Source organism: Bos taurus, chromosome 5, assembly GCF_002263795.3.
Source record: "Bos taurus isolate L1 Dominette 01449 registration number 42190680 breed Hereford chromosome 5, ARS-UCD2.0, whole genome shotgun sequence".
Taxonomy (NCBI): Eukaryota; Metazoa; Chordata; class Mammalia; order Artiodactyla; family Bovidae; genus Bos; species Bos taurus.
This window is the reverse complement of record NC_037332.1, coordinates 107,618,900-107,635,725: the sequence shown is the minus strand read 5'-3', so window position 1 is coordinate 107,635,725 and position 16,826 is coordinate 107,618,900. Positions and strand designations below refer to the sequence as shown.

The following is a 16,826-nucleotide window of genomic DNA, read 5'->3' as shown; positions in this document are numbered from 1 at the left end:
CCACAAAACATTATTTAGTCATAAAAAGGAATAAAGCATAGATATATGCCACAACATGAACCTTGAAAAGATGGTAAGTGAAAGTAGCCAAGGACAGACACATATTTTATATTCCATTTATATGAAATATCTTGATCAGATAAACCCTTAGAGACAAAATAGTTGGTAGGGAGAATGGAGAGTTGTTTGATGGGTTTTAGTTTCGGAAGATGAAGAAGTCTTGAGATTTGTTTACATAGCAACATGAATGTATCTTAAAGTACTAAACTATATACACTTAAAAATGATGAAGACAGTAAATTTTATGTGTTTTTTACCACAGTAAAAAAAAAAAAAATTCCCATCCACAAATCCTAGAGATCAGCTAGTCCAACCATGCATTTTACACATGGAGAACTGAGGCCCAGGGAAGGGGCTCTCATTGCCCTAAATCCCAGCTGGCCAAAGTCAGAGCAGGGAGCAGACACCAACTACGGTCCAGAGCTCTTTCTACTTTACCTCTTGCTGCCTTTGCTATGAGGCTCAGAAACTGAAACAGATGAGGATGGGAAAAGAGAACATTAAACTTAAAAGAAAAATGCCTAAAAACTTAATTGTATGCAATTAAAGAAAAAATATATTGCGTGTGGGAGAAGGCAATGGCACCCCACTCCAGTGCTCTTGCCTGGAAAATCTCATGGACGGAGGAGCCTGGTAGGCTGCAGTCCATAGGGTCGCTAGAGTCGGACACGACTGAGCGACTTCACTTTGACTTTTCACTTTCGTGCATTGGAGAAGGAAATGGCAACCCACTCCAGTGTTCTTGCCTGGAGAATCCCAGGGATGGGGAGCCTGGTGGGCTGCCGTCTATGGGGTCGCACAGAGTTGGACACGACTGAAGCGACTTAGCAGCAGTAGCAGCATATTGCATGTGAAGGGGGATGGGGTGTTCTTTTAAGGTGACAAAAATGTTTAGGAACTTGACAGATGTGGTTATAAAACACTGTAAATGTAATAAATACCAATGAATTGTACACCTTAAACAGGATAATTTTATGTTGTATGAATTTTATCAAAATTAAAAAAACTACTGTGTACTGACAGAATGACAACCCACTAAGTATTCAAACCAGAAAAAGAATCTCAAGAAGATACACACAACTATTACCAATTTTCCTTAATTTCACAAATTTCCTTAATTCATTCAAATATTTATCGAGTCTCAGGTACAGTACCAGTCTAAGCACAGTCTAAGAAAAGAAAAAGACATGTGAATAAGAAGAATCCTGGAGCACAGTCTAAGAAAAGAAAAAGACATGTGAATAAGAAGAATCCTGGACAACTTAGAATAAAGATGTTGCCATAAATATTAGAAAAGTTGGAAGGGAAATTAGAATTTGCAGGGAGAGATAATCTGTTGGCTTTTCACATGTCACTTTTATGCATCCACGGGCACAGGCACAGGGGTACATCCAGGAGACCCAGGACTATCCATACTTGACCTATCCATATTCCTGGAAGAGGTGATTGATCTAACTGTTTTGGCTTCAATTTCTGATGCTCCTGTGGGAAACTGAATTATCTGTATAAATGTCACAATACAATTGGCATTCAATACAAAATTTGCAAGGACATAGCAAAAACTGCCCAATATGAAGTGATAAAATAAATCGGTAAAACTTGTCAATAAGCTTCAGCTTCATTTCAACCACTAGAGGGCTCCCTTGTCACTTGATTTCTGATCTCTCAGCCACTCAACTTTAGAAACGGCATTCACCATGACTTAAAAGTAACTAGGCTTATTCTGTGACAACGTCTCAGTTAATACTTACCAACACATAATTACCAGACCACTTTATACACCAGAGGACCTTGTGAGCAGGGAATGTGCTCCCATACTAACGTTTCCTCCTTAGGATGTTGGGCAACAAGAACTGATAAGGCCTGAAATAAGAGATTCAAGTTCTCTTCTATTTCCTCGTCAGCTTTTCTAACAGTGATAAACTTACGTTTTAAGAGTTCCAGATGTCATCAGTTCAGTCACCAACACAATGCACTTCTTTCCCTTTACTGTGGATTCCCAGGAATCATAGAATCGAACAATATTGGGATGCTGAAGACCCTTTAACATTTCAGCCTCTTCTTTAAATCGCTGCCTCTCAGACTTTGTTAACTTTCGATCCTATAATCAAAAAGCAAAAGAGAATATGATTTAAGATTAGGAGTTTGGGACTAAAATAGGTATACACTACCATATTTAAAGCAGATAACCAAAGGACCTACTGTATAACACAGGGAACTCTGCTCAATATTCTGTAATAAACCAAAAAGGAAAAGAACTTGAAAATGGATACATGTATAACTGAATCACTTTGCTGTATATCTGAAACTTAAAAAAAAAAACAGAATATGGTTTAAAATAAAAAAAACACACCAAGCCACATAGTCACACTTAGATGCTAAACATGTGCTATATTATAATGACCAACAATGTTAAAATAAAACATCCTAACACTGAAGTTGGGAGAAGGCAATGGCACCCCACTCCAGTACTGTTGCCTGGAAGATCCCATGTATGGAGGAGCCTGGTAGGCTGCAGTCCATGGGGTCGCTAAGAGTCGGACACGACTGAGCGACTTCACTTTCACTTTCCACTTTCATGCATTGGAGAAGGAAATGGCAACCCACTCCAGTGTTCTTGCCTGGAGAATGCCATGGACGGAGAAGCTTGGTGGGCTGCAGTCCATGGGGTCGCACAGAGTCGGACACGACTGAAGCGACTTGGCAGCAGCCGCAGCAACACTGAAGTTACTAATAATAACTTCATCAGCCTGTTACGGGGAGTATGAGAACAGGCTAAACTGTATTTAAGAAAACTCTCGATTATAAGGTCACGCTTGAGATTATTTTACTATCTTCACGGTTAATGTGTGCTTCAGATACACAGTTTTTAGGTACCGTTAATTTACCAATTCCAAGGTAAGTCACCTATTGACAGAGACATGCAATTTAATAATGAAACAAGATTGCATTTTGGAAGTAGTGAGATCTTAATTTCTCCCCTCTCCCCCACAAGGAAATTGAGGGATGACTGTGTATGCCTTCATTTCATAGGACTGTTATAAGAAGTAATCTACTAGGCATGTTTCTATCATATATTTAAAGTGCCTGGCACTTTACGGGTTAATTCACTTCTTATCTGAGATAAATGGAGAAAAGCACTTAATCTGATGTTCTTCCTTTAACAAAGCACCATACACACAAACTCTGCATTGCCCTGTAAATTAAAGTTTAAACTGTCAACTACCAAAGCACGTAATACATATTTTAACAAACTATTCCAGGCATACAATAACATAATGTGTTTAAACACTAAAGACGTAATGTAAACTCTCCTGTGTAACTAGATAGCCTTTCCCATTGCTGCCCTTGAATAACTCTTGGTAAAGAATCCGCCTGCAATGCAGGAGATTCCAGTTTGATTCGTGGGTTGGGAAGATTCATTGGAAAAGCAATAGGCTACCCATTCCAGTATTCTTGGGCTTCTTTTGTGGCTCAGTTGGTAAAGAATCTGACTGCAATCTAGGAGACCTGGGTTCGATCCACCAGTACTAGTACCCACTTCCACTACTACTACTACTGTTACTATTACTACTACCCTGATTAGATATACCATTCCTATCTTAAAATACCACACTAGGCATTCTTTGAAATTACACTAGTCATTAGATCTTCTAGGAGAGCTTATAAATATATACATTAATAATGCATACTATATCACAAATTCAAAAGGTTTAATAACTATTTTAATACAATTTGTTTTCAATATACAGCCTTGACGTACTCCTTTTCCTATTTGGAACCAGCCTGTTGTTCCATGTCCAGTTCTACCTATTGCTTCCTAACCTGCACACAGATTTCTCAAGAGTCAGGTTAGGTGGTCTGGTATTCCCATCTCTTTCAGAATTTTCCAGTTTGTTGTGATCCACACAGTCAAAGGCCTTGGCATAGTCAATAAAGCAGAAATAGGTGTTTTTCTGGAACTCTCTTGCTTTTCAATGATCCAACAGATGTTGGCAATTTGATCTCTGCTTCCTCTGCCTTTTCTAAAACCAGCTTGAACATCTGGAAGTTCATGGTTCACGTACTGTTGAAGCCTGGCTTGGAGAATTTTGAACATCACTTTGCTAGTGTGTGAGATGAGTGCAATTGTGTGGTAATTTGAGCATTCTTTGGCATTACTTTTCTTTGGGATTGGAATGAAAATTGACCTTTTCCAGTCCTGCGGCCACTGCGGAGTTTTCCAAATTTGCCGGCATATTGACTGCAGCACTTTCACAGCATCATCTTTTGGGATTTGAAATAACTCAACTGGAATTCCATCACCTCCACTAGCTTTGTTTGTAGTGATGCTTCCTAAGGCCCACTTGCCTTCACATTCCAGGATGTCTGGCTCTAGGTGAGTGATCACACCATGATTACCTGGGTCATGAAGATCTTTTTTGTATAGTTCTTCTGTATATTCTTGCCACCTCTTAATAGCTTCTGCTTCTGCTAGTTCCATCCCATTTCTGTCCTTTATTGAGCCCATCTTTGCATTTGGTATCTCTAATTTTCTTGAAGCGATCTCTAGTTTTTCCCGTTCTACTGTTTTCTTCTATTTCTTTGCACTGATCACTGAGGAAGGCTTTCTCATCTCTCGCTATTCTTTGGAACTCTGCATTCAAATGGGTATATCTTTCCCTTTAAACCATGCCTCTTAGTCAACAAGACTGGCAACTGTCCCAGAAAAACCTCAGTGTCAATTCACTTTTCCTACTCTGGTTTCTAGTTTCTTCTTAGTTTTTAAACCTTGGAAATCATCCTGACATCCCCACAAGCTCAACTATGCATTTAAAAGGATAGGATTTTGTAGTTCTTCTCATTAAAATTTTCAAAGTATCTGGTATTATACAGTGGGAAGAATTTTCAGCTTGTTTCATTTTCCATTTACTGACAATAGTGTTTATTAATGTATGTTTTATTAAAAAACTATTGTTTACCATATATTCTTACACGTCCTCATTTCAGGAAACTATTCCAAAAAGAAAACCTAGATCACCTGTTAACTCTCATACATTACTGCTGAATTATGAAAACTTAAAGAAACTGTAACGTTAATCTACTCTCAGAACAATCAGAAGACTAATCACACATGAGCCAAATGAATTATAATATTCTACCTACCATTAAGTAATATTTAATTTTTATATTTTCATATATAGTCTACTACTTGTCTTGGTAAGTACTCTTATTTTCTGAGGCATACAACATTCATTTCAGTTTTAGCGATTATTGTCTCTCTTCATAAATGGTTAATTAGATTTTAAATACTTGAGTACCCTGTGTCAGGCAATAGGATACGACAAACGTAAGAGACAAGTTTCCTGCTAGTCTAGACCTTCCAATGTAAGAGGCAGAGGCATTAACTTAATAGATATTAAAAAGAGAAAACATTTTTATTTGTATTTATAAAAAGAGTACTTCGAGAGCAAGTACTGGATATAAGACCCAATTCTGTGTGCACAAGCTAGTGTTGTCCCCCACCATAGCAGGCTACCCTAAGCACTGAGATCATGGGCATGGAGCTCTAGTGTTAGAATACCCAAAATGCTTAAGACCGCAAGAGTCTGCAGAAAGTGCTAAAGGCAAACTTGGAAATGCAGGATATAGACTGGAGGCAAGGAGGCTCAGAACTTTAATAACGGTGAGCTACGAGATTTAAACTTATTCACTTAAATGTGTTTATTCAACCAGAGTTTAGAGCCTCTGGAAAGTGTATCACTTACAGTAGACCACTGCAGCTGAAACTTGGAATTTACATTGTACCGGATAAGGTAGTTTACAGTACTTAATAGTAAACAAAATGTTTTCTCTCAACTGGTATAGCCAGAAACTGTCACTAGAGGTTAACCAAGACTGTAGCATAATCACTCTACATTGTTACTTAAATTTTAATTTATAATCTACATAAAGATTGTTTCTATGCTATCCACAAGTGTTTTAACATATACAAGACTTGTAAACCTTTTCTCCAGAAAACTCAAACCAAAGTAATTTATTCATGTCTTTCTCTACTGCCTCCATCCTATTTCATTCAAGCTGTCACGATCTCCCTCTGGATTTCTGCAGTAAACCTACTAGCTGTTTCCACACATCTAATCTTATTACCCCTGTACAATGTGTATTCCACTCTGTCCAAATACAGTCAGAATATTATAACATCAATTTAATCAATTCTATGGTATGCCCACTTCATCAATTCTTAGAAATGTCATTTTCCACATTTTTAACATCTCTGAAATTAGAGTGCATCATACAACTGGAATCTCAGACTCAGTGAAGTACTGTATGTCATAATCCTGTTTAAAACTCTCTACTAGCTTTCTGCAGCCTTTAGGATAAAGGTAGAAAACCCCCATGACCTACGAGGTCCTACACAATACAACCCTTGCCCACTCTCAGAGCCTTCTTTCTTGTCACTCTCATGCTTCCTTTCTCAAGCATGCCATGCCTCTTCCCATTCAGGTCCCTCACACATGCTTCCTTCTATACAGGATGCCCTCCCGTGGGCCTTTTATGCCCGGTTAATGTCCAGTCATTCACACACGGACAGCACTGTTGACTGCCCCCTACTCTAGGTTATATCATCCCCTCCTGCCTATCTGTACAGTGACATGAACTATCTATATGCCTCTTTCAGAGCTCTTAGTCACAAGTAATATTATAGTGAGGCTTATTCTAAAAGCGGTGACAAAATGCCTTTTCAGGGTTCTATCTTTAGCATCTGACAACTTAGCATTGTTCAGCTGCCATGTGTTAAATGAATTCATGAATGTGCTTTCCAAAAACTAAAGTGTGTGTACATTCTTCACAAGTAGTTAGCACTTCCTCAGGAATAAAATAAATTCTTACGACTTAAAAGAAAGGTAAGGATTAAATTTGGGCCTCTGAGACTCAGTAACTTAACACAACTCAAACACTACGACCAATCTGCAAAGGTCAAGGCTGCCACCATTTTGATTTTTAAAAGGATTTGTTAAAAGCCATTGTAAAAAGTCTGCCAACTACTCATTTATAGGAAAATATAAAGGGGGGGGGGTGCGCTAGTAACGAAACAGGGACTTCTTCCTCAACAAAAATCTACAACCAATTTTCTTCTACAGAATAAATACGCTGAATGCAACTTTTATCTAATTTTGCCTCAAAGTCATCTATACTGTAAATGGAGACTATTTTATGTGTCTATTATAGATTTTTATCCTCCCTGAAAGCTATTGATGACTTATTTTAAGGGAACCTTCTTTAACATTAGAAATATGAGAACAGGACTTCCCTGGTGGTCTAGAGGTTAACTTGGAATGCAGGGGACATTGGTTTGCTTCCTGGTTCAGGAAGATTTCTACATCCCGAGAAGCAACTAAGCCCATAAGCCACAATTACTGAGAGCACCTGCAGCAACTACTGAGCCAGCACCTGATAACTACTAAAGCCCTCAGGCCCTAGAGCCTGTGCTCTGCAACAAGAGAAGCCACCACAATGAGAAGCCCACACACCATCAAGTAGCCCCACTTGCTGCAACTAGAGAAAAGCTCATGTGCAGCAATGTAACACTCACCACACCCCCAAAATTAAAATAGATTAAATTAAAAAAAAAAACTATGAATACATATTACCGACTAAGTAGGGAAAAAGTCCAACCAAGTAATTTGGTGTTTCTTTCAATAATCTGTTAACTTGTTCTATCTATAAGACTTCTTAATCTAGGACAATTTCACATCTCAGAGAACTACACTATTTTAGCATCCACAAGAATTTGTAAAACAATGTAAAAGAGATGAAAACTAACAGAAGCACACAGACCATAAGCACACCTGGGGCTTCTTAATTAATATTTGTCAAGTGTTTGCTATTTGCACCAACTGGTTGTTTTACTTCTGTTCCCATTCTCAGAAAACCCATGAGATACAGAAATTTAGAGTCTCCCTCAAATTCACAATGAGAAGCAGAAGCACAAATTAAATTAAGATTTGATTCATAGCTCATGTTCCATTCACTAAACTAGACAAACATATCTTAATTTTTATATAGCTCCTAGAACATTTTTCTTCTCAGAAGAGCCATGTTGATATTTGTTATTAACTAGGGATCACTGAAAAGAACTAGGCACTTTACTAAATTATAAACTACAGTTGAAGGTAAAATAAGAGGAGTATATATTGTTTAAATACTATCATTTGTCAAATGTAACAAAAAAGAAGTAAACTCACAGATACAGAGAACACACTTGTGGTTACCACCGGGGGAGGGGGACAGTATGGCGTTGGGGGGGGGGTGGGAAGTACAAACTGCTGCGTATGTGACAGGCTATACAGATGTGCTGTACAACACAGGAAATACAGCCAATATTTTGTAATAACTGTAAATGGACTGTAACCTTTAAAAGTTATATAAAAAAGAGAGACTTGGACACTTAAAAAAAACATTGCTAAGTGACAAATTATCATGAAGTCAATGGTAAAATTTATTTTTTATTTTATTTTTTGGCCACACCATGCAGCATGTGAGATCTTAGTTTCCTGAGCAGGGACTGAACTCAAGGCCCCTGCATTAGGAGCAGAGTCTTAACCACTAGGGAAGTCCCTATTTCTAACTCTAAGTATCAAAGAAAATTTCGAGCAGATTAACACAGCTGTTGCTTTTTGGCATCTTTTTCTCCAACACTATCAAACTGGGTATTTCTGGGGGCTTGCTACACTATCCCTACTGCAACACTCATTACCTTCGGTGTAAATGAGAGCTGATGCAGCTAACCCACTCTATTCGTTTCATTCATTTCTTTCCACCTACATAAAATTGTTTTGACAGGCTAAATGAACAAAACCAAGGATCACTGTCACATGGCCTCCCATAACATGCACAGTTCCAGGCAGCTGGGGGTGGAGGTGGGGAGCCTAACAACAAGTGAAACAACCGTTCATCTCAGTGCCGTCCAAATAACAGTGCTCAGGAGATTATTTGCTGATGCAATTTCTTCTTGGGTGAGAAATGCAATGTAGAATGACCTACAGCAATTTGACTCTCCAGTTCCTTGCTCTGTATATTTTAAACATCCTCTGGAAGCATTTTCTCATTCCCTAAATTTCAGTATTCTCTAAAACAGCAATCCTATGCCTTCCTATTGATTATTTTATCAGCCCCAGAAACAAACCTTCCAAACAAATTGCTTAACTGAAACAGTGAGCTTGATTTTCATAAAATCAAATCAGAAATATTTCCTTTATTAGTTAATTAACATCTGTACCCCCAGAAAATTTGACACTTGAGACTTATTAACATTTAAACTTCTATGCATTTTATTTTTAGCAATATTCAAAATTTTACTACTAAAATAAGAACACATATGATAAGTCTACCCATCAAAATATGGGTGGAGAGCAGTGTCTGGAGCTCCTTGATTAGAGTATGTGAGGTCAATGCTGGAGTCCTCCCTGTTTATCACTGTCTGCACCACACTGACTTCACACAGCCCTGAGCACCTACTCCATCTTTTATAGTGATACGAATTGCTGGGTGTTGGAATATGGAAATAAAAACTTGTCTTCAGGCATAGAGAACAGCAGTTTGAACCACTGTTTGGGCCCATGCAGCATGGGTTCCAGTAAATATTTACCAAAAATTTAAATTATTATTCTGTATTTTGAAAGAAAGTTATCACATAAAGTTATCACGTAAATGACTAAGTCCAGATTCCTCTTTTACACAGGCCTTCATGGTCTAAAATAACAATTCAAAGATAGTATTTGAATTGAAATACTTAACAAAGAAAAGTATTTTGTACTCTTAAAGTCTTCTATCTACTAAATACTTTGCTTTTTAACTACAGGTAACATCTTCTTCTTCTTGAAAATCCCCAAATAATCAGACTTGAGGCTTGAAGGCTTGAGGAAAGGTGGGGAAAATAACTAATAGAAGCAAAATAATGATGCTCATGCAAAAACTCTTAACTGTTAACAACAACAACAAAGATTAATAGGGCTTTTAAGGTGTTGTGAAATACCCTGTGAAAATTAAACCTGAGTTTTACATGGCCAAATCTACAGAGTAAAGCCATGGTGGCTCAGTGGTAAAGAACCTGCCTGCAGGAGACACGGGTTTGATCCCTGGGTCGGGAAGATCCCCTGGAGGAGGAAATGACAACCTACTTCAGTATTCTTGTCTACTAAATCTCATGGCCAGAGGAGCCTGGCTGACTATAGTCCATGGAGTCGCAAGAGTCGGACATGACTGAGCGACTAAACAACAAATTCCTTCTACAAATTTCATTATGACCTTCCAATATGATACCCTTAGGAACAGGGTCTATCCTGTAGAGAAGAGAGTCTATTTGAATTTTCCTCAATAGGTCAAGTCATCAAAAGAAGAGCAAAAAAGAACCTAGCTGTTCTAACTCCTCCTCCACTGCTCCCTTCTCCCTCTGGCTCATCTTTATTCGCATTTTATTTTCTTACAAAACGTTCTCTGTTTCAAAGCAGGAAGAAAAAATAACCTACTTACACAAGAAAGTCTAGAGTGCTCTCTCAAACCAGACTTGTGCTAATTTATTTAATAGTTCTACCATTAAGCATCCTCCACGTCATCCCAAATCTGGGCCACAAATAAGTAAATGTGGGGCTTGAGATTCTCACCACCCTTCTTTTTTCAGAGGCACAAAACCAAAAGGAAATAAAAAATATCTAAAGCCTGGTACATATAGAAAGCTTTATGTTAAGACTAAAAAATGTAGCAGATACTTGTAATAGCTGAACCACAAAAGAATAAACATATTTAGTCCTATCAGAAAATAGCTATTTTCACTAAATGACTTACAATATCTATTGTTTATAATACAGCAAAATTCAGAACACTACCTAGTCTCATAAATAGGTTTCATTGAGATAAATTAGATTTATCTGAATGTGAATGCAGTTAACTGAGAGGGCTAAATTCCAATGGTTATCGGGTAGGAACTTATTCTAAAACTTTCTAAGCAAAGAAAAGAAGGCCAAGGGGGGACAAGGAGAGTTGAAGGTGGATGCAAAGATCAAAAAACTCTTGATAATTTACAGGAAGAAAATTTTACACTTCAGAGACAAAAGTTACTCTGCAATGGATACCGAAAACAAAGTCCAAATGAAATGGGGTTGATGTATGGTCACCAAGGGAGAGACCAACGAAACAAAACTTAGTGGGTCATCCTGGTAAGAACTGGCCAGCATTGGGAACTTAAATGTGGTGGGTACACATCACAAAACAGCAAGAGTTTTATCACAGAATTCAGAGTCTGATATCCAAACTGTTTTGTTTTGTTCAGGAAAGAAGTCAATAAAGTCCAGTCCAGTATATAAGAACACGGGCTTCCCTGATGGCTCAGTGATAAAGAACCACCTGCCAATGCAGGAAACTCGGATTCCATCCCTGGGTTGGGAAGATCCCCTGGAGAAGGAAATGGCAACCCCCTCCAGTATTACTACCTGGTAGATCCCATGGACAGAGGAGCCTGGTACAGTCCACGGGGTCACAAAGAGCCAGACACGACTAAGCATGTAAAAATACAATGCGTGAGCTTTTCTACGTGCCTGACAAGATATTAATCCAAGAAAATTAGAACAAAGCCAAAAAACTTTTAATTAAAAAAAAGGAGAGAAGACTCTTTAACATAGCCATTCATATGAACTTTAAATACTTATATACCCTCTTTTCTTCTAAAATCCTCTCATTAGCTCAGCCTTAACCTCTCTCTTTACCATACCCACTTCCGAGGCAGTGAATTCATACTTAACTTTACAAGGAAACTCAGAAGTACAGACAGCAGTAAGATTTGAAGAGTAAGGAATGAAAAACAAACCCAGAAAGCCTGATTTGCACAAGTACATCCATCTTTAGAGTTTTATATTGAGAATGAATACTTGATATCCTCATGCTTATCAAGGTCAAGACTATTTTAATGTACTGTTTTACCAATTCTGGAGTACAAATTATTATTTACAAATGTCTACTGGACATTTTACAGTCAAAACTTCGATGTATCTCCTACTCTACAAAGTTTCTTCCACAAATCAGCTTATCCACTTCAATTTCCTTGTTTCTCTCTGTCTTTCCAAGTAGTAAAGGTGGAATCTCCTTTAATCTCTGAAATTTCATCATTTTCCACGTGTCCTTTACATTATTGCAACCCAGTAAAAGGTATAACTACGTCCTATCAAAAAATCTATCGCCTAATTACGCTTTTTTCCACCTCATTCTATCCTTTAGATTCATATGTTCTCCAAAATACTTTTTAATCACACCAAGTCCCCTGCTCTGAAATAGTAAGTGTAAAATTAGCCAGTCAATTTTGCCTCATTACAAGAATCCTCTGGGGTAGCCAAGGATTCTCATGCACTGCCCTCACCCTAGTGAATCAATCAACAGGGGAAAGAATTTCTTACAACCACTAAGTTTGAGAAACCCTCGGGTACATCAAATCCATGTTCCAAAGCCACTCAGATCCAACTTTTCTTCTACACTTTCCAAAACAACCCATACAGGTAGGAATGAATACTGTGATCCACACAGCATACTCATCTCTTCTTCTGCACTCCTGTAACTAAAGAAACTGCCATGAGTTTTCTTGCTGTAAAATGCAAACATCATCCTTCTTGACTAAGTTATTCTGAGGAATCGACATACTGCATGCAAACTTTTAAAACTGTGAAAATCATTACACAAAAGAACAGAATTTTTATGTCAGATACTTCATTCATAGGGATTTATTCGATATATATTCATGAATACAATTCACAGTTGGCCAATTTTACACTGCAGTGGAATAGACTACTGAAGAAGTCATCTGGAGAAGTTAGCATTTTCTTAATTTGGGACTGCAAGACATATCAAGAATGGGTAAAACAATTCTGGAACCTGAAGTCAAGTGGACCTTAAGAAGCATCACTATGAACAAAGCTAGTGGAGGTGACGGAATTGAATTCCAGCTGAGCTATTTCAAATCCTAAAAGATGATGCTGTTCAAGTGCTGCAGTCAATATGCCAGCAAATTTGGAAAACTCAGCAGTGGCCACAGGACTGGAAAAAGTCAGTTTTCATTCCAATCCCAAAGAAAGGCAATGCCAAAGAATGTTCCAACTACCACACAATTGCACTCATCTCACACACTAGCAAAGTAATGTTCAAAATTCTCCAAGCTAGGCTTCAACAGTACATGAACTGTGAACTCCCAGAGGTTCAAGCTGGTTTTAGAAAAGGCAAAGGAACCAGAGATCAAATTGCCAACATCCACTGGAACATCGAAAAAGCAAGAGAGTTCCAGAAAAATATCTACTACTGCTTTACTAACTACACCAAAGCCTTTGACTGTGTGGATCACAACAAAATGTGGATTATTCTTCAAGAGATGGGAATACCAGACCAACTGACCTACCTCCCGAGAAATCTGCATGCAGGTCAAGAAGCAACAGTGAGAACTGGACATGGAACAACAGACTGGTTCCAAACTGGGAAAGGAGTATGTTAAAGCTGTATACTGTCACCCTGCTTATTTAACTTACATGCAGAGTATGTCATGTGAAATGCCGGGCTGGATGAAGCACAAGCTGGAATCAAGATTGCCAGAAGAAATATCAATAACCTCAGATACGCAGATGACACCACCCTTATGGCAGAAAGTCAGAAGAACTAAAGAGCCTCTTGATGAAAGTGAAAGAGGAGAGTGAAAAAGTTGGCTTAAAAGTCAACATTCAAAAAAAAAAAAGTCAACATTCAGAAAACTAAGATCATGGCATCTGGTCCCATCACTTCACAGCAAACAGATGGGGAAACAATGGAAACAGTGATAAAGACTTAATTTTGGGGGGCTCCAAAATCACTGCAGATGGTGACTGCAGCCATGAAATTAAAAGATGCTTGCTCCTTGGAAGAAAAGCTATGACCAACCTAGACAGCATATTAAAAGGTCTGTCTAGTCAAAGCTATGGTTTTTTCAATAGTCATGTACGATGTGAAGGTTGGACTATAAAGAAAGCTGAGCGTTGGAGAAGACTTTTGAGAGTCCCTTGGACTGCAAGGAGATCAAACCAGTCCATCCTAAAGGAAATCAGTTCTGAATATTCACTAGAAGGACTGATGCTGAAGCTGAAACTCTATCCAATACTTTGGCCACCTGATGTGAAGAACTGACTCACTTGAAAAGACTCTGATGCTGGGAAAGACTGAAGGCAGGAGGAGAAGGGGATGACAGAGGATGAGACGGTTGGATGACATCACTGACTCAATGGACATGAGTTTGAACAAGCTCCAGGAGTTGGTGAAGGACAGGGAAACCTGGCATACTGCAGTCATGGGGTCATGAAGAGTAAGGCACGACTCAGTGACTGAAGTGAACTGAAAAAAATTCTGTGCTCGACTTAGAGAATGAATTACAAATTTATATACATATGAAAGTGAAAGAAAGTGTTAGTCATTCAGTCGTGTTGGACTCTTGGTGACCCCATGAACTGTAGCCCACCAGACTCCCCTATCCATGGAATTCTCCAGACAAAAATACTGGAATGGGTTGCCATTTCCTTCTCTAGGGGATCTTCCTGATCCAGGGATCAAACCCAGGTCCTCCTGCATTGCAGGCAGATTCTTTACTGTCTGAGCCATGGGTTTCCCAAGTTATATGTGTATATTCTGGTTCAACTAGTTGAACAGAAGATTTAAGGCAGTTTGCTTTTTTAATTAACTACATTAGCAACCAGATGATAACCTAAGTGGCAGTTTATAAATTCAAGTCATTGTTAATTTTGTTAATAAACTAAGTTTGGCTGTAAGCAGGTTGGCATGCCCTAAAATGTCAGCAAATTTCCCAATTAGTTACTCTGAATTCCTTTAGCAGTTAAAGGGAGTATTTCTGCAGTTATCATTTGTAATTAAAGACATTCTCATAGGAATAAAGTATTTATAAAGGAAAACTGCATTATAACTGCAAAATAAACATTAATTTGATTTCAGTTTAATTTGAAAAACTGAAAGTATATTTTGATTTTATAGTTAAGATCTATAAAACACAAGGAATATATATTGTTTTCTACTTACACAAATAATATGTTAACAATTTAAGTTAACTTCAAACCCATTAGGAGGCTACCATAAAAACAAAAAACAAGAACAACTTAGAAATTTAAATGTTAGCAAAAATACAGAGAAACTGGAACCTTTGGGCATTATTGATAGAAATATAAAATGGTATAGCCACTGTGGAAAAGTGTGGCAAATTTACTCAAAAATCTAAACAGAATTAGCATATAATCCAGCAATTCCACCTCTAGGTTTATACCCAAAGAAACTGAAGCTGAGACTCACACAGATAACAACTTTTATACCACTGTTCATTGCAGCAGTATTCACAGTAGACATAGTGTGGAAACACCCCAACTGCCCAACAACAGATGAATGGAAAACAAAACCTGGTAAATATGTAAAATGGAATACTACTGAACCAAATAAAACTGTCGTATTTGTCAGTCATAATGACTGAATACAGTAGTATGAGTCAATCTTATGTATGACTGAATTATTTTCCTTTTCATGTCTTCTCCCAGCAGTGTGGAAGGTACCTTATTTCATTCTATCAGAGTTTCCTTTACTTGTCCAACAACACTCTTTGCCTTACATCTAGAGTCAGGCTCTCTGGAGTGCCTTACAGTAGTTTAAACCATGTTTACCACCTTCCTTACCTCTTCTTGCTACAGTTATCTGGAAATTGATTAATGCTTCCTTTTTGATTCCATAGACCATTCATCACAAATTCCCTTTACAGCCATGCTTACATTTTTAACAACTTCATTTATATTGTCAGTCATTATAAAATAGCTTCAATTCTCGATGCCTTAAGTCCTGTTTCAATACTCTAATTCCTTTAAATAGTACACGCCATGGTCTTCTGGGAGTCTGACTTTGCATCTTTAGTATTAATAAATAACTGTATTTCTCCACATGGACATTTATAAGCTGCCCTTTTTCCTAATCTTTAAAGTTCAATTATTTTGCTAGAGTCTTTGTCTAAGATGTGTATTTGTTGGTTTTTGATGAGAATGAAGTAATGAGTTCTTTCTGTCTGTATGCAAAGAACTTTTTTAACTCAGAAAAATCATCTTCTAGGCTATCAATTATTGGTCCCTTTAGAAACTCAACTATCCATAAATTGTTTCTCTCTTCTTTGAATTCACTTCTCATTATTACTGACTTTCTGTGGCATCTGCTTTTTTTTAAATGATATTCAATGTAGATTTAAATTCTGCTATTGTTGTCTTGAATTGTCTTCTCAAGCCCCCCTTAAAGTAGTCTTTCTTTCTCTCATGCCAGAAATCCAAGTTTCCATGCATCTTACTGAATATGTTAGCATTTTAATTTATACTTTTGGATCCTGCATGATTCTTCCGAATTCTCTTATACCCATGCTTTTTTCTTTTGGCTCTTTCTTGAACGAAGATCGATCTTCCAAACTTGTGTTTATAGCCCCACTGTGAGCCACACATATGGAAGGCAGGTGACTGGGAGGGGAAAAAAAATTGACAGCCATGCAGCAGGAAACCTGAATGCTAGAGAAAAGCTCAATGATTTTGTATTTTTTCTCTTTAAAATATTAAAAACTCATTGCCAAATTACAAGGTGATCAAAAAAGATGAAGCCAAAAATGTGGGGCGGGAGGGGAGAGGCGGGAGAGAGAAAAAGATTTAGAACTGTCAGTTCAGTTCAGTCACTCAGTCGTTGTGTCCGACCCCATGGAC

General features: G+C 37.9%; 1 protein-coding gene across 35 annotated transcripts in view; it reads right to left on the bottom strand.

The window, feature by feature from the left end:
- Positions 1–16,826, bottom strand: part of WNK1 (WNK lysine deficient protein kinase 1) — a 130,343-nt gene that overhangs the window by 72,404 nt on the left and 41,113 nt on the right. For all 35 annotated transcript variants that reach the window (XM_059887115.1, XM_059887118.1, XM_059887120.1 and 32 more), the window contains exon 2: positions 1,989–2,161. In XM_059887115.1, coding sequence (XP_059743098.1) covers positions 1,989–2,161 — 173 coding nt within the window. The remainder of the gene's footprint in view (positions 1–1,988; positions 2,162–16,826) is intronic.